The sequence below is a fragment of the Salvelinus alpinus genome, chromosome 30 (assembly GCF_045679555.1).
Source record: "Salvelinus alpinus chromosome 30, SLU_Salpinus.1, whole genome shotgun sequence".
In the NCBI taxonomy this organism is placed as follows: Eukaryota; Metazoa; Chordata; class Actinopteri; order Salmoniformes; family Salmonidae; genus Salvelinus; species Salvelinus alpinus.
In genome coordinates, this window is record NC_092115.1 from 31,009,412 (window position 1) to 31,028,888 (window position 19,477).

General features: G+C 42.8%; 1 protein-coding gene across 1 annotated transcript in view; it reads right to left on the reverse strand.

The window, feature by feature from the left end:
- Positions 1-19,477, reverse strand: part of LOC139559871 (adenylate cyclase type 1-like) — a 67,591-nt gene that overhangs the window by 22,820 nt on the left and 25,294 nt on the right. The window contains exons 5-7 of the mRNA XM_071376297.1: positions 13,315-13,442; positions 9,634-9,792; positions 9,327-9,468 (exon numbers count right to left, since the gene is read on the reverse strand). Of these exons, the coding sequence (XP_071232398.1) occupies positions 9,327-9,468; positions 9,634-9,792; positions 13,315-13,442 (429 nt within the window). The remainder of the gene's footprint in view (positions 1-9,326; positions 9,469-9,633; positions 9,793-13,314; positions 13,443-19,477) is intronic.

Consider the following 19,477-nt stretch of genomic DNA (forward strand, 5'->3'; position numbering starts at 1 on the left):
TATATGATCTCATACTGTATATCTCCATTATGCGTGGGAATACTTTGGAACAGAGTTCCAAAATGTAAATCAGTTGGAGCTGATTTGCTGGTGTCTCTTATGTCCAACCATCAAAAAATGTAATTAAAAAAACTAATTTGCTCAGAAAACATGACAGTCCAAATAAAATCACCCACGGGCCAAATCCGGCTCCCGGACCGCCAGTTGGGGAACCCTGCTGTATAGGAACCCTTTGAGTCCCATTTAGAACCATCTCTTGAAGAACCCTCTAATTCCAGGAAGAACCAATGACAGGTTCTACAGTTAAACTTATAGGATACTTCAGATGTGCTTATTACACACGCTGTTAAAAATGACCTGTAATTTCACAGTAAGTTACTAGCTAATGAGTTGCAGTACAAATAAAGTATTTTTACAGTTAAATTAAGGTCTCATTGTTGAAAAATGACTTTTTTATCTTACTTTCACTGAACTTTGAAATGTAGGTCAAATCAAGTTATTGGTCACATGAACATATTTAGCAGATGCTATGGCAGGTGTAGCGAAATGCTTGTGTTCCTAGCTCCAACAGTGCAAGAGTATCTAACAATTCACAGCAATACACACAAATCTAAAAGTAAAATAATGGAATATATAAATATTAGATCAAGCAATGTCAGAAGTGGCTTTGACTGAAATACAGTAGAATAGAATACAGAACATACATATAAGATGAGTAAAGCAGTATGTAAACATTAAAGTAACTAGTTTCCGGTGTAGTGACTAGTGTTCCATTATTAAAGTGGCCAGTGATTCCAAGTCTATTTAAACTCAGCAAAAAAAAAGAAACGTCCTCTCACTGTCAACTGCGTATATCTTCAGCAAACTTAACATGTGTAAATATTTGTATGAACATAACAAGATTCAACAACTGAGACATAAACTGAACAAGTTCCACAGACATGTGACTAACAAAAATTGAATAATCTGTCCTTGAACAAAGGGGGGGGGGGGGGTCAAAATCAAAAGTAACAGTCAGTATCTGGTGTGGCCACCAGCTGCATTAAGTACTGCAGTGCATCTCCTCCTCATGGACTGCACCAGATGTGCCTGTTCTTGCTGTGAGATGTTACCCCACTCTTCCACCAAGACACCTGCAAGTTCCCGGACATTTCTGGGGGGAAATGGCCCTAGCCCTCACCCCTCACCCTCCGATCCAACAGGTCCCAGACGTCCTCAATGGGATTGAGATCCGGGCTCGTCGCTGGCCATGGCAAAACACTGACATTCCTGTCTTGCAGGTAATCACGCACAAAACGAGCAGTATGGCTGGTGGCATTGTCATGCTGGAGGGTCATGTCAGGATGAGCCTGCAGGAAGGGTACCACATGAGGGAGGAGGATGTCTTCACTGTAACGCACAGCATTGAGATTGCCTGCAATGACAACAACCTCCGTCCGATGATGCTGTGACACAGCGCCCCAGACCATGATGGACCCTCCACCTCCAAATCGATCCCGCTGCAGAGTACAGGCCTCGGTGTAATGCTCATTCCTTCGACGATAAACGCGAATCCGACCATCACCCCTGGTGCGACAAAACTGCGACTCGTCAGTGAAGAGCACTTTTTGCCAGTCCTGTCTGGTCCAGTGACAGTGGGTTTGTGCCCATAGGCAATGTTGTTGCTGGTGATGTCTGGTGAGGACCTGCCTTACAACATGCCTACAAGCCCTCAGTCCAGCCTCTCTCAGCCTATTGCGGACAGTCTGAGCACTGATGGAGGGATTGTGCGTTCCTGGTGTAACCCGGGCAGATGATGTTGCCATCCTGTAGGTGTGATGTTCGGATGTACCGATCCTGTGCAGGTGTTGTTACACGTGGTCTGCCACTGTGATGACGAGCAGCTGTCCGTCCTGTCTCCCTGCAGCGCTGTCTTAGGCATCTCACAGTACGGACATTGCAATTTCTTTCCCTGGCTACATCTGCAGTCCTCATGCCTCCTTGCAGCATGCCTAAGGCACGTTCACATAGATGAGCAGGGACCCTGGGCATCTTTCTTTGGTGCTTTTCAGTCAGCAGAAAGGCCTCTTTGGTGTCCTAAGTTTTCATAACTGTGACCTTAATTGCCTACCGTCTGTAAGCTGTTAGTGTCTTCACGAACGTTCCACAGGTGCATGTTCATTAATTGTTTATGTTTCATTGAACAAGCATGGAAAACAGTGTTTAAACCCTTTACAATGAAGATCTGTGAAGATATTAGGATTTTTACGAATGATCTTTGAAAGACAGGGTCCTGAAAAAGGGATGTTTCTTTTTTTGCTGAGTTTATATAAAGGCAGCAGCCTCTAAGGTGCAGGGTTGAGTAACCGGGTGGTAGCCGACTAGTGATGGCTATTTAACAGTCTGATAGAAGCTGTTTTTCCGTCTCTCGGTCCCTGCTTTGATGCACCTATACTGACCTCGCCTTCTGAATGACAGCGAGGTGAACAGGCCGTGGCTCTGGTGGTTGATGTCCGTGATATTCTTTTTGGCTTTCCTGTGAAGGCTATTGGGGGCAATGTGCTGGCGTGGGATCATTAGCATATTTGGGGGCATGGTCTAAAATATGTTGTATTTGTGCCAACCATTAGTGGAAGTGTTGTACTAGTTTAAGTGGTTTCATTGTTATGTTTAGCATCTCATTTTTCAACTCCAAATTCTACAATCAAGAGCTGCACTGTTAAGATGTTACTGTGGATTTTCCAGTTACTTTAAAGGTAGTTGGTCATCGGGAAGTTCATGTTCAATTTTCAATCATTTACTGTCAGCTTGCTGCGAGTAGTTTTTGTAAAATTCACAATAACTGACTGTGGCTGATGTCTGTCACGCTCACTGACCTGACAGAAAGATCAGTTAGTTGCCAACCAAGAGGTTGAGGCCAGGTGAGGCTGGAGCCCAAGTGTGCTCACCACAAAGGAAGCTTAGTAGTTGTTATAAGCTATCTGTAACGACAGTCTAAGTCGTCGTCCTCCTCAGACGAGGAGAGGCGAGAAGGATCGGAGGACCAATGTGCAGCGTGGTAAGTTTCCATAATTTAATGACATGAAAACTAGACAAGAATACAAAACAACAAAAGTACTAACCGTCACAGTCCCGTGTGGCACAAACACTGACACAAGAGACAACCACCCACAAAATCCCAACACAAAACAAGCCACCTATATATGATTCTCAATCAGGGACAACGATTGACAGCTGCCTCTGATTGAGAACCATATTAGGCAGAACACAGAAACAGACAAACTAGACACACAACATAGAATGCCCACCCAGCTCACGTCCTGACCAACACTAAAACAAGCACAACACATAAGAACTCTGGTCAGGACGTTACACTATCAGAAAAGTTCAGTGAAGGTACAGTGAGCTACTGCCAGTGAGTTGCTTGCGGTTGCTTGCTCTTACATGACTGAATTTTACAGCTGGTTGCCAATTAGGTAAAGCAAAATTCACAGCAACTAACTTCCATTAAGGTACTGCTAAATGCACAGTAACCTCTTAACAGTGCAGCTCATATGCCCTTACAAAGATTGCAGAACTGACAGTGTTAAGAGGTGCTCAATCTTTGACAACATAGCCATCAACAACTTCCACTGACAGTTGGTACAAATACACGTTTTTGGATCATGCCACCAAATATGCTAATTAGACCACCCCACTGGTACATTGCCCCCACCTATATTTCAAAGCGCATTGATGATTGTACCTTATATTCAAAATATTGAGTGGGAAAAGTGCCTGGATTAGGATCTGTGCCGCTTCCTGTGTGAGGTAGGGTCGTACTTTTCAGATGTTGTAGAGCATGAACCTGCAGGAGCGAGTCACTGCTTTGATGTTTGCATTGTCATGCCAAGGTTATTTTCACTATAGGCTGGGAATACTGGAGTTATCAACCGTGATGGAGAGGTCTTTGAGCCAACAGGCATACCCTGGGAGGAAGAGCAGCTCAATCTTGTCGAGGTTGAGCTTGAGGTAGTGGGCCGACATCCAAGCTGAGATATCTGCCAGGCACGCAGGGATGTGTGTCACCACCTGGGTGTCAGAAGGGGGGGGTGGGGGGGGGGTAGTTGAGTGTCATCCGCATAGCAATGATAGGAGATGACGGAGCCGAGTGACTTGGTGTATAGACAGAAGAGGGGATGAGAGGAGGTGGCCTAGAACCGAGCCCTGGGGGACACCAGTAGTGAGAGTTCGTGGTGCAGACACAGATCCTCTCCATGTCATCTGTTAGAAGTGGCCTGCCAGGTACGATGCAATCCAAAAGTGTGCAGAGCCTGAGACTCCCAGAGGAGGGTCTGATAGCTCATGGTGTTGAAGGCAGCGGATAGATCTAGGAGGATGGGAACAGAGGAGAGAGAGTCAGCTTTGGCAGTGCAGAGAGCCTCAGTGACAGAGAAAAGCAGTCTAGGTTGAGTGACCCGTCTTGAAGCCTGACTGGTTCATTCTGAGAGAGATAACGAGAGTCAGTACACTCAAGAAAATAAAGGGATACAGGTCTATAGTTTGACGTCAGATGAGTCGAGTCTTGGTTTCTAGTGGAGAGGACCATCTCGAGCCATTTTGAAGTCAGAGGGGACGCAGCCAGTGGTCAGGGATGAAGGAGAAGGGTATGGGGTCGAGCAGGCAGGTTGTCGGGCTGCCAGACCTCACTAGTCGCAGGATTTCATCTGGGGGGTGGGGGAGGTCAAGGCGTAGGGTAGTTCTGTGTGAGTGGGACCAGTGGACTCAATAGGCCGAGTGAATGAGTAGAGGATGTCGTCAACCTTCTTTTCATAGTGGTTGACAAAGTAGTCCGCAGAGAGGTAGGAGGGAGAAGGTAGAAAAGCATTTCCTAGGATTAGAGGCAGAAGATTGAAATTTTGAGTGATATAAAGTGGCTTTAGCAGCAGATACTGAGGAAGAGAAGGTAGAGAGGAGGGAGTGAAAGGATGATAAGTCCTCCAGAAGTTTAGTTTTCCTCCATTTTCACTCAGCTGCTTGCAGCCCTGTTCCGTAAGCTTTTATTGAATCACTCAGCCACAGAGCAGGAGGGGAGGGCCAAGCCAGCCAGGAGGAAAGGGAACAGTGTGAGGAGTCAAATGATGCGGAAAGAGAGGAGAGTAGGGTCGAAGAGGCAGAATCAGAAGACAGGAGGGAGAAGTATTTATCAGAAGGGAGAGATGATAGGATAGAAGAGGAGAGTAGTGGGAGAGAGGGTGAAGATTGCAATGGCATATGACCATCTTAGGGGCTTAGTGGCTAGGGTTGGAGGAGGGTTGGAGGAAAGGGAGACAGAAAAGGAAAGAAAGTAGTGATCAGAGACCTGGAGGTGGGGTTGCAGTGAAATTAGTAGGCAGGGAGGTTGAAGTCACCAAGTACAAAGAGTGGTGAGCCATCATCAGGAAGTTAGCTTATCAAGGTGTCAAGCTCATTGAGGAACTCTCCAAGGCTAACTGATGGCTGATAGATGACAACTATGTTACGCTTGAGTGGACAAGTGACAGCATGGAATTCAAATGAACAGATGGACAGGTGAGAGGGAGAAAAGAGAATCTCCAGTTAGGACAAATGAGTAGCCTTGTGCCACCACCGCGACGACCAGATGCTCTCAGACTATGAGAGAAAACGTAGTCAGATGAAGAGAGCAGCTGGAGTAGCAGTGTTCTCTGGGGTGAGCCATGTCTCCATCAGGTCCAAAAAGTCATGGGACTGAAGGGCAATATAGGCTGAAATGAACTCAGCGTTCTTAACCGCAGATCAGCAGTTCCAAATGCTGCTAGAGACCCAGAATTCCACATGGGTTGTGCGCGCAGGGTACACTAAATTAGAAGGGTTGCAGCCAAGGGGTGGGAGCATCTGTAAAGCCTACAGGGAGAGGTGCGAACAGGTATAGAAAAACACACAGTTGCAAAAGACACAAACGAGCAAAATGAGATCATCAGAAAAAATGACTAGGTAAGATACTCAAGTGAGAGAGCAGTGTGGAGCCTTCTCTCTTTCTTTCCTCTAAGAAACTTCTTTGTTTCGGTGACGGCCTTACTGACACAACCGCCGCTTTGAACTGCCTTTGAGAAAACAGGGGAGACTGAAGTACTAACACTAATTGCTAGTTGCCTAGCAGAGGTGAAGAGCACACCTCCCTGTACTAATTGCTGATTGCCTAGGAGAGGAGAAACCACTCCCCCTCCAAAACAACCACTGATTACCAAAACAAGTCACAAATTGCCCTGCTCCTTGATCCTGGTTAATGTGTCAACAATCATCTGCAAGTTAGTTTGACTTATATAGGCACATTCATCTCTCTCATCTACCCTGCAACTCTTCCCCAGATCCTCGGTATACAAGATATGTGTTTTCTGTTAATATAACTGATAAAATAATGGTTAATAAGCAACTCTAAAGGGGCCCCATAAAATTAGTTCTCTCTGTTTTATTTTTCTTGGTTTACGATTTTTTGTTCAATATCAATATTACAATTATTAATAGACATACAACAAAAATGCATGATCTGAGTGCATGTCAACGCTTAAATCACATCAGAAGACAATTCTTGAGGTCTGCAAAAAAGTAACACATTTAAACTAATCCAATATGTTAGTTGGACTTATTGCACCCGTTACTGGAATCATTGTTTCAGTTTAGATGGTTTAATTACCTCTTGACGCTAGGGGTTATTTTTTTTAAATAACGTTCCCAAGGTAAACGGACTATTTCTCAGGTCCAGATCGTAGAATATGCATATAATTTACAGATTAGGATAGAAAACACTCCAAACTTTCCAAAACTGTCAAAATATTGTCTGTGAGTATAACAAAACTGATTCTGCAGGCGAAAACCTGAGAAAATCTAACCCGGAAGTGAATATTTTTTTTAATCTGTGTTTCCTGGCCCGTCTTTCTTCCATTTAAAGGGGTATCAACCAGATTCCTTTTCCAATGGCTTCCTCAGGCTGTGACCAGGCTTTAGACATAGTTTCAGGCTTTTATTTTGAAAAATGAGCGAGATTTTTCAAAAGTAGTCAGGTGTCCTCTGAATAGTTCCTGCGCGCGAGTGGGGTAGCTCTCCATTTTCCTTTTCTCTCTTATTGAATAGGTTACGGTCCGGTTGAAATATTATCGATTATGTTTGTTAAAAACAACCTGAGGATTGATTATAAAAAACATTTGACATGTTTCTACGACCATTACGGATACTTTTTGGAATTTTCGTCGAACGGAACGAGGCTTTGGTTTTCTGAACATAAGGCGCAACCCAAATGGCGTTTTTTTGTTATAAAAGGAATATTTATCGAACAAAAAGAACATTTGTTGTGTAACTGGGAGTCTCGTGAGTGCAAACATCCGAAGATTATCAAAGGTAAGCGATTAATTTTATTGCTTTTCTGACTTTCGTGACCAAGCTAACCAAGCTAATATAAGGCTAACTGTTCTAGCATTGATTGATACACTCACAAAAGCTTAGATTGCTTTTGTTGCAAAGCATATTTTCAAAATCTGACACGATAGGTGGATTAACAACAAGCTAAGCTGTGTTTTGGTATATTTCACTTGTGATTGCATGATTATAAATATTTTTAGTAATATTTATGAATCTGATATGTTTGGGAATTTTCTTCTGCCTTTCAGCACCGGAACGAGGCTGTAGTTTTCTGAACATAACGCGCAACCCAAATGGCATTTTTTTGTTATAAAAGTAATATTTATCGAACAAAAATAAAATTTATTGTGTAACTGGGAGTCTCGTGAGTGCAAACGTCCGAAGATTATCAAAGGTAAGCAATTAATTTTATTGCTTTTCTGACTTTCGTGACCATGCTAATTTGGGGCTAGCTGTTCTAGCATTGATTGATACACTCACAAAAGCTTGGAATTCTTTCTCTGTAAAGCATATTTACAAAATCTGACACGATAGGTGGATTAACAACAAGCTAAGCTGTGTTTTGATATATTTCAATTGTGATTGCATGATTATAAATATTTTTAGTAATATTTTGCGCCCTGCAATTCAGCGGTTGTTTAGGAAAATGATCCCGTAAAAGGGTTCCGTAGCGCAGAGAAGTTAAGTAGTATAATTCATTCATCTTTCAAACCCTGGCAGTCATTCTGAATTGTCGGTGAATATAACTTCCAATTGTTGGATATCCCCACTCAGGCTGGATTCTAATAGGAATTAGAAATCATTGGTCAGCAGTTTTCAAAACCAAACGAATGCTGGTCACCAGCGAAAACACAACGAAGGCTGGTCACCAGCAAAAACACAACGAAGGCTGGTCACCAGCCAAAACACAACGAAGGCTGGTCACCAGCCAAAACACAACGAAGGCTGGTCACCAGCCAAAACACAACGAAGGCTGGTCACCAGCCAAAACACAACGAAGGCTGGTCACCAGCCAAAACACAACGAAGGCTGGTCACCAGCAAAAACACAACGAAGGCTGGTCACCACCAAAAATACAATGAAGGCTGGTCACCAGCAAAAACAATGAAGGCTGGTCACCAGCAAAAACACAACGAAGGCTGGTCACCAGCCAAAACACAACGAAGGCTGGTCACCAGCAAAAACACAACGAAGGCTGGTCACCAGCCAAAACACAACGAAGGCTGGTCACCAGCCAAAACACAACGAAGGCTGGTCACCAGCCAAAACACAACGAAGGCTGGTCACCAGCAAAAACACAACGAAGGCTGGTCACCACCAAAAATACAATGAAGGCTGGTCACCAGCAAAAACAATGAAGGCTGGTTACCAGCAAAAATACAATGAAGGCTGGTCACCAGCAAAAACACCTCGAAGGTCATCATGTCTATGCTGTTTTTTTTCAGCAGGATACACATACTGTATATAGCAAAAACACCTCGAAGGTCATACTGTAAACACAACGAAGGCTGGTCACCAGCCAAAACACAACGAAGGCTGGTCACCAGCCAAAACACAACGAAGGCTGGTCACCAGCAAAAACACAACGAAGGCTGGTCACCAGCAAAAACACAACGAAGGCTGGTCACCAGCAAAAACACAACGAAGGCTGGTCACCACCAAAAATACAATGAAGGCTGGTCACCAGCAAAAACAATGAAGGCTGGTTACCAGCAAAAATACAATGAAGGCTGGTCACCAGCAAAAACACCTCGAAGGTCATCATGTCTATGCTGTTTTTTTTCAGCAGGATACACATACTGTATATACTGTACACACATGCAAAAACTTTTGATCATTCTCTCTAATGCAGAAGATTTCCCATATTTTACACACACATGCAGGCACACACACACACAAACATACATGCTTGCACACAAGTGCACACACATACACAAACACGCAGCCCTGACCTTCCGTCGGTGAGATGGTACAATGAAGAAGGTCTCGATCTGGTGTTTGAGGAGGAAGGCGTTTCTCTCGTGGCCGTTGCCAGGTTCTACCTCATAGTCTCCATTCAGGGAGTCCAGGGTCGCCTTGGTGATGTGGACCTTCCTGGTGGAGAAGGAGAAACACAGAGTCAGCATCATGTGGTGCTGCCTACCGCCGTTGTGCCTTCAAGCAAGGTACTTAACCACTAATTGCTCTAGAGGCTGTGTTGTGTGTCAGGATGGGTACTGTGAAAGCAAATGGCATGGCATGGCGATAACTCGTACTAACCCAGGCAGTCCCCCTGCCTCCATCACGTTGGCCAGTGTGACGTCGTTGGACCACACGTCATACTGCCACTTCCTCAGTCCCAGGACCCCACACAGCACCCGGCCCGTGTGGAGACCCACACGCATGTTCAGATTCACCTCCGTGGCCTCCGCTACTGATCTGCAGGAGCATGAGAAGGGTAATTACAATATTATATCATTGACACTACGCGTGTGATTGTGGGGCAGAGTTTGTTTGTGTGTGTGTGTCTGTGTGTGTGTGTGTGTGTGTGTGTGTGTGTGTGTGTGTGTGTGTGTGTGTGTGTGTGTGTGTGTGTGTGTGTGTGTGTGTGTGTGTGTGTGTGTGTGTGTGTGTGTGTGTGTGTGTGTGTGTGTGTGTGTGTGTGTGTGCCCAGTGCCAAGTCCCAGTATGCATGTGTGTGTGACTGTGTGTATACGTGTTTATGTGTGTGTGCATACTAGGGTTGCAAAACCACAGACATATCTCATTTACATGAGTATTGACACCCCTGATTCAACACTTTGTAGAAGCAACTTTGGCGCCGATTACAGCTGTGAGTCTTTCTGGGTAAGTCTTTAAGAGCTTTGCACATCTGGATTGTACAATATTTGCCTATTCATCTTTTTAAAATTGATCATTCCTAGACAGTCATTTTCAAATCTTGCCATAGATTTTCAAGCCGATTTAAGTCAAAACTGTAACTAGGCCACTCAGGAACATTCAATGTCGTCTTGGTAAGCAACTCCAGGTGTCGATTTGGCCTTGTGTTATAGGTTATTGTCCTGCTGAAAGGTGAATTTGTCTCCTAGTGTCTGGTGGAAAGAAGACTGAAGCAGGTTTTCCTCTAGGATTTTGAATGTGCTTATAACTGTATTCTGTTTCTTTTTATCCTAAAAAAAACTACCTAGTACTTGCCACTTACAAGCATAACCATAACATGATGCAGCCAGCACCATGCTTAAAAATATGAAGAGCGGTACTCAGTGATGTGTTGTGTTAGATTTGCCCAAAACATACCTCTTTGTATCAGGACATAATGTTTATTTCTTTGCCACATTTCCTGCAGTATTACTTAAGTGCCTTTTTGCAAACAGGATGCATGTTTTGGAATATTTTTATTCTGTACAGGCTTCCTTCTTTTCACTCTGTCATTTAGGTTAGTATTGTGGAGTAACTACAATGTTGTTGATCCATCTTCAGTTTTCTCCTATCACAGCCATTAAACTCTACAACTATTTTAAAATCACCATTGGCTTAATGGTGAAATCCCTGAGCAGTTTCCTGCTCAGTTTACACAGCTACCAATCGATGCCCTTCTTTGCAAGGTATTGAAGAAACTCCCTGGTCTTTGTGGTTGAATCTGTGCTTGAAATTCATTACACGATTGAGAGACCTTACAGATAATTGTATGTGTGGGGTACACCCATGGGGTAGTCATTAACCACTATTATTGAACATGGAATGAGTCCATGCACTTATAATGGGATTTGTTCAGCACATTTGTACTCCTGAATTGATTTAGGCTTGCCATAACAAAGGCGTTGAATACTTATTGATTCAAGACATTTCATCTTTCCAATATTTTCTGCAAACAGAATTCCTCTTTGACATGATGTGGTATTGTGTGTAAATCAGTGACACAAAATCTAAATTCAGGCTGTAACACAACAAAATGTGGAAAAAGTCAAGGGGTGTGAATACTTTCTGAAGGCACTGTATATATTGTTTGTTTACATTTACCTTGTTCACAAGCATTGAGGTAAAAAAGCTTACATTTTGGGTTCTGAAGCATTTATAAATTATATTCTTCATGAACCGATAGGTACATATCATTAATTTATAAGTCCAGAAATGTATGTAGCAACTGAAGATTGTCCCTTTAAACACTAATGGTATTTACTAAATTGATGGTTTATATTTAGTATAATGCTTTACAGATTTGTCATTCTATATATACTGTATATATATATTTTTTTTATAATCTTATTTGATTATGTTATATATGTTACATGTGATAAGGCTACACAGAGGGCCAGAGATAATTACAGGCACCTGTGATAATCTGAAGTACCCAGAAAAGGCCACTAGATGTCATGTGATAAAATTCCATAAAATCCTTGAAAGTTACCAAAATTCTGGCAGTTCAGTGGTAAACTTTGAAAGTTACCAGTAATATACCCTCCATTTGCAACCTTAGTGTGTCCACTCTAGCATTACTGTATACAAATCATTTCTTGCCTCCACACATTTTATTCTGCCATGATAAACGTAATAATACAGATAGGACAGGCAGCACTGAGTTCTAACCTCCCTCCCAGCCTCCCATCCTCTCCCTCTCTGTCTGGAAGAAAAAGTGCACCTGTTCTGGGGAGATAAGCCAGAATGAAAAAATGGTAGCTACTTCAGATTCTAAATAGTTTTTTCTCTACTCCTGTCTGTTAGGAAAGTAAAGTTAAAGAGAATGTGAGAGTACAGACAGAGTAAAATTCAACCCGTAACGAGAGAGAAAAGTGAGGTTTAAGAGCATTATCTAGAGTCTAGACACTCAATAAACAGGGCAAAATGCTACACTTGTCACCAATATGAATATGAATGAATATGAATATGAATCTACCGCTAACATAAGAAGGTGTTTTTATTGTGCATTGTAGCCCTATATCTGTCATTCTTAAAACCCTACGTATATGGGTGCCTGTATGTACAACCCCTATATGGCAAATGTAGCTAAATAACACCAAGGCAACGGCCATGCATTTATCACAGAACGGGATAAGGCTCATTGAAGTGTTGAGCTCCTTTCTCCAAATTGTGCAGGACATGCAAAGGAGTCAAACACTTTCAAGCTTCATGAGGAAGCATCCAAATGCATTTCCACTCCCTCTCCCTCAAATGACATTTCACCCCTCTCAACCCCATCTATCTGCGGTGTTGTCATGTATACATAGAATCCTTCAGCCTGGACTTGTACCACAGTGGTTTAGAAGAATTGAGAATATCAATATCCCCAGTCATCAGTCTCACTCTTATCCCTGGTCAAACCAAATTATTCAACATAATGGTTGAAAGCTAGGCAGCAGGCTCATTCCTGCTGCATAGCTAAACTCACTGTTTATTATCTGTGCATAGTCACTTTACCCCTACCTACATGTAAAAATGACTTCGACTAACCTGTACCCCCGCACATTGATTCGGTACCCCCTGTATATACTGTAGCCTCATTGCTGTTCTTTTATTGTGTTATTTATTTATTTTTAATGATTTTTTACTTTAGTTTATTTAGTAAATATTTTCTGAACTCTATTTTCTTAAACCAGTATTGTTGGTTAAGGGCTTGTAAGTAAGCATTTCACGGTAAGGTCTACTACACCTGTTGTATTCTGCGCATGTGACAAATCAAATTTGATTTGATACAGAGATAAAAGGATATGTGATATGGTGTCCATCACAAATCAACAGGCACCAACACTGGCCCTAACATCACGATGATTCATGTGGTTTATCAGGCAACCAGTACCATATACAAGTGACATGTTTACCATGGGTGACCTACACAAACTGGAACATAACACCACATCAGTCCGGGACCTGGCCCAGAACAGGACGGCGTGGAGAGACAAATGTCCAAGGAGCTAGCAAAGATTAGTGAGAGAGTGAGTGTCCACCATAAACGTATAGACTCACGTGATGGTGTCAATCATGTCCAGGCCCATCTCCACACAGCAGTGGGCATGGTCAGTCTTGGGCTGGGTCAGACCTGACACACAGTAGTAACAGTCTCCCAGGATCTTTATACGCCTACAATGGTTCTCCTGTCAATCAGAGAGGGGGGGGGGGGGGGGGGGGGGGAAGGAGAGAGAGAGAGAGAGAAAGAGAGAGAGAGAGAGTGTGAAAGACAGGGAGGGAGAGAAAGTGAAAGACAGGGAGGGAGAGAGAGAGAGAGAGAGAGGGGGAGGGAGGGAGAGAGAGTGAAAGACAGGGAGAGAGAGGAGAGAGAGAGAGAGAAAGGGAGAGAGAGAGAGAGAGAGAAAGGGAGAGAGAGGAGAGAGAGAGAGAGAAAGGGAGAGAGAGGAGAGAGAGAGAGAGAGAAAGGGAGAGAGGAGAGAGAGCTTTCTGATATTCAGAGCAATATTGAGACAGATAGACTGACACAGACAGTGTGGGGGAACTAGACACATAAAGTGCATTTAATTTCTAAATGGTAAAACAGATATGTATGAAAACACCCTCAAATAAAAAGGTGACATTCTGTACTGTGACCTCGTATAAAACATTCAATCTCAAATCCCAAATGCTGAAGTATAGAGCCAAATAAAAAAGCTTTAGCTTCACTGTCCAAATAAATATGTAGGGGAGTGTATATACACATAAATATCACATACACTTTCCAATATTCAGAGCAGTATGTCAGACCTACGATGTTAGATTGCAGCGAGGGATTGCTGACAAGATTGCCTTGTGCTTTCTACCTCATATTCAAACCCTCTCTATCCAATATCCATTCAGGGCACATATTTTAACATCAAGAAACTCCGCCCATCTGAATTAGGTCTTGTGCATTCATACATGCAGTAATGTGCAAATTCTCTATAACATACAGTATGTAACAGTTTTCCTTCCATCCCTCTCCTTGCCCCAACCCGGGCTTGAACCAGGGACCCTCTGAACACATCAGCAACTGCCTCCCACGACGCAGCGTTGCCTATCACTCCACTAAAGTCACAACCCTTGCAAAGCAAGGAACACAACTACTTCAAGCTCCCAGAACGAGTGACGTCACCGGTTGAACCGCTACTAGCACGCACCGCTGACTAGCTAGCCATTTCACACCAGTTACACATATCCTGTAGGCTACTATAGGCTACAGCTGTACACACTAATGTGAACTTTGCAAGATGTACTGTACAGTACAAATCCTACTTAAAAAAGGAAATGTGTCTGAGTGCAGAAGCATAACGGTCCCTACTCCATCATATCACCGGATCAGTGTTGTAGAAGTGTGTAGATGTGTGGCCCGGGGTGGTATAGCCATCTAAGCCGCTTCCTGTGGAGCATGTGTACCACTGCCAGCCGAGGTCCAAATCCAGCCCACTGCTCTTTCAGCACTCTCTCTCCATCAAATAAGCATACAAAACACAACAATAAATAAGTGTGAACGTCCATGAAGTGAGTAACGCTGCCTGGCGTGATGTGAAGCTCTGCTCTGGGATGAAAGGAGCTGTGGAATTGTAACCCATCGTTAGGGATCTGTGAGCCACAGAGTTCACAGTGAGCTATGGGTTGGTGGGCTGAGCTGCTAGGGGGTGATAACATCACCCGGCTCCCATTGTTACTTCATGGAAGAGATGTGATCGTGGACTGAGCAGAGCATGTGAACTGAAAGACTCATAGCTTCGCGGTGTGCGTAATAGATGCTCTATTTTAACGTGCAAGTCCATTGGTGTTGAGAGAGAGCTTGTTAGCATCATAAAATACAGTTTCCTTCACATTATTTTACATACAGGCTACACTCGCTCAATAGTACTGAGGGCATATTTCTTTCAAGTCAGATATATATTTATTAAGATATTGTCTTAAATTAAAAATATATATTATAATAATTTTAAAGGAAATTATGTCTTTTGATATGAGCTTAAATGCCATGGTGAATGATAACAATAATAAGGGGACAACTCTGATTCGTCTTACACTGTTAAAATGAACTGCTTTGTAACACCAAAAATAGTGGCAACTGAGCATCCACCAACGCGAAGGAGTCGAAACCTTAACTTTTCTGGAGTATTAAAACACATCATCCTGAGATGTTTTGAAACATTATATGGTGTGTGGTAACACCACTTAAAACCTCTACAGGATCGGTGGGTCCCCCGCGGGACGTAGGCTAATGTGATTAGCATGAGGTTGTAAGTAACAACAAAATTTCCCAGGACATAGACATATCTGATATTGGCAGAAAGCTTAAATTCTTGTTAATCTAAATGCACTGTCCAATTTACAGTAGCTATTACAGTGAAATAATACTATGCTATTGTTTGAGGAGAGTGCACAGTTATGAACTTGAAAATGTATTAATAAACCAATTAAGCACATTTGGGCAGTCTTGACACAACATTTTGAACAGAAATGCAATGGTTCATTGGATCAGTCTCAAACTTTGCACATACACTGCTGCCATCTAGTGGCCAAAATCTAAATTGCGCCTGGGCTGGAATAATATATTATGGCATTTTTCTTGCATTTCAAAGATGATGGTACAAAAAAAATACAAAGTAGTGTTATTTAACATTTCCACAAACGTCAAAGTGTTTCCTTTCAAATGGTATCAACAATATACATACCCAAATCTAACTGCCTGTAGCAAGGATATGTCATTTTAGGTGAAAATTGAAAAAAAGAACTTTACTCTAAAATGGATTAAATTATTTCATTTCCTCATCTATCTACAAACTATACCCCATAATGACATAGAAAAAAATGGTTTTAAGGAAAAAAATACCTTATTTACATAAGTATTCAGGCCCTTTGCTATGAGACTCGAAATTGAGCTCAGTTGCATCCTGTTTCCATTGATCATCCTTGAGATGTTTCTACAATGTGACTGGAGTCCACCTGTGGTAAATTCAACTGATTGGATATGATTTGGAAAGGCACACATCTGTCTATATAAGGTCCCACAGTTGGCAGTGCATGTCAGAGCAAAAACCAAGCCATGAGGTCGAAGGAATTGTCTGTAGAGTTCCGAGACAGGATTGTGTCGAGGAACAGATCTGGGGAAGGGCACCAAAACATTTCTGCAGCATTGAATGCCCCAAGAACACAGTGGCCTCCATCATTCTTAAATGGAAAAAGTTTGAAATCTCCAAGACTCTTCCTAGAGCTGGCCGCCCAGCCAAACTGAGCAATCGGGGGCGAAGGGCTTTGGTCAGGGAGGTGACCAAGAACCCGATGGTCACTATTGCAGAGCTCCAGAGTTCCTCTGTGGAGATGGGAGAAACTCTTTGAGAAACCCTGGGAGATGTATGTCTATCTCAGGTCTCTGCTCCCCACACTCTCCCCTTACTGGGTCTCCTGATTGAGGACACTCTCTCACTTCTCTTTTTTTCCTGATGTGTCTTTCACAAAGCATCTATTTAATGAGGTTGATGGGGACAGATATTTTTGGAGCACCGCAAAAGCTCCAGAGTTCCTCTGTGGAGATGGGAGAACCTTCCAGTAGGCCAACCAACTCTGCAGCACTCCACCAATCAGGCCTTTATGGTAGCCACTCCTCGGTAAAAGGCACATGACAGCCCGCTTGGAGTTTGCCTGAAAGCACCTAAAAACTCTCAGACCATGAGAAACAAGATTCTCAGGTCTGATGAAACCAAGATTGAACTATTTGGCCTCAATGCGAAGCGTCATGTCTGGAGGAAACCTGGCACCATCCCTACTGTGAAGCATGGTGGTGGCAGCATCATGCTGTGGGGATGTTTTTCAGCAGTTGGAACTGGGAGACTAGTCAGGATCGAGGGAAAGATTAACAGAGCAAAGTACAGAGAGATCCTTGATGAAAACCTGCTCCAGAGTGCTCAGGACCTCAGACTGGGGCGAAGTTTCACCTTCCAACAGGACAACAACCTTAAGCACACAGCCAAGACAACGCAGGAGTGGCTTCGGGACAAGTTTCCTTGAGAGGCCCAGCCAAAGCCCGGACTTGAACCTGATAGAATATCTCTGGAGAGACCTGAAAATAGCTGTGCAGTGACGCTCCCCATCCAACCTGACAGAGTTTGAGAGGATCTGCAGAGAAGAATGGGAGAAACTTCCCAAATACAGGTGTGCCAAGCTTGTAGCGTCATACCCAAAAAGATGCAAGGCTGTAATCGTTGCCAAAGGTGATTCAACAAAGTATTGAGGAAAGGGTCTGAATACTTATGGAAATACAAGTTTTTTTAATTTTTATAAATTTGCAAAAAAATCGTAAAACCTGTTTTGCATTGTCATTATGTGGTATTGTGTGTAGATTGATGAGAAAAAACAAACAATTGAATCAATTTTAGAATAAGGCTGTAACGTAACAAAATGTGGAGAAAGTGAAGGCGTCTGAATACTTTCCGAATGCACTGTATATGATAACTTTCCAGTTAACCCATTTTTGGCAGGCATTGTTGAGCACAGTGCTCAATCTACCAGCGGTAACTAGAGGCCGTATAGCAAGCACTGCAGGATACTTAAGTTTAAAAAATAATTGAAATGACTTGCATTCATTTTTTGTAAATATACAGTACCAGTCAAAAGTTCGGACACACCTACTCATTCCAGGGTTTTTCTTTATTTTTACTATTTTCCACATTGTAAAATAATAGTGAAGACATCAAACCTACAGTTGAAGTCGGAAATTTACAAACACTTAGGTTGGAGTCATTAATACTTGTTTTTCAACCACTCCACAACTTTCTTCTCCACAACAAACTATAGCTTTGGCAAGTCGGTTAGGACATCTACTTTGTGCATGATACAAGTAATTTTTCCAACAATTGTTTTCAGACAGATTATTTCACTTATAATTCACTGTATCACAATTCCAGTGGGTCAGAAGTTTACATACACCAAGCTGACTGTGCCTTTAAACAGCTTGAAAATTCCAGAAAATTATGTCATGGCTTTAGAGGCTTCTGATAGGCTAATTGACATAATTTGAGTCAATTGGAGGTGAACCTGTGGATGTATTTCAAGGCCTACCTTCAAACTCAGTGCCTCTCTGATTGACATCATGGGGGAAAAGAAATCAGCCAAGACCTCAGAAAAAATGATTTAGACCTCCACAAGTCTGGCTCATCCTTGGGAGCAATTTCCAAACGCCTGAAGGTACCACGTTCATCTGTACAAACAATAGTATGCAAGTATAAACACCATGGGACCACGCAGCCGTCATAGCGCTCAGGAAGGAGACGCATTCTGTCTCCTAGAGATGAACGGACTTTGGTGCAAAAAAATGTGAATCAATCCCAGAACAATGGCAAAGGACCTTGTGAAGATGCTGGAGGAAACAGGTACAAAAGTATCTATATCCACAGTAAAACAAGTCCTATATCGACACAACCTGAAAGGCCGCTCAGCAAGGAAGAAGCCACTGCTCCAAAACCACTATAAAAAAGCCAGACTACGGATTGCAACTGCACATAGGGACTAAGATCGTACTTTTTGGAGAAATGTCCTCTGGTCTGATGAAACAAAAATAGAACTGTTTGGCCATAATGACCATTATTATGTTAAGAGGAAAAAGGGGGAGGCTTGCAAGCCGAAGAACACCATCCTAACCGTGAAGAACAGGGGTGGCAGCATCATGTTGTGGAGGTGCTTTGTTGCAGGAGGGACTGGTGCACTTCACAAAATAGATGGCATCATGTGGATGGAAAATTATGTGGATATATTGAAGCAACATCTCAAGACATCAGTCAGGAAGTTAAAGCTTGGTCACAAATGGGTCTTCCAAATGGACAAGCATACTTCTAAAGTTGTGGCAAAATGGCTTAAGGACAACAAAGTCAAGGTATTGGAGTGGCCATCACAAAGCCCTGACCTCAATCCTATAGAAAATGTGTGGGCAGAACTGAAAAAGCATGTGCGAGCAAGGAGGCCTACAAACCTGACTCAGTTACACCAGCTCTGTCAGAAGGAATGGGCCAAAATTCACCCAACTTATTGTGGGAAGCTTGTGGAAGGCTACCCAAAATGTTTGACCCAAGTTAAACAATTTAAAGGCAATGGTACCAAATACTAATTGAGTGTATGTAAACTTCTGACCCACTGGGAATGTGATGAAATAAATAAAAGCTGAAATAAATAATTCTCTCTACTATTATTC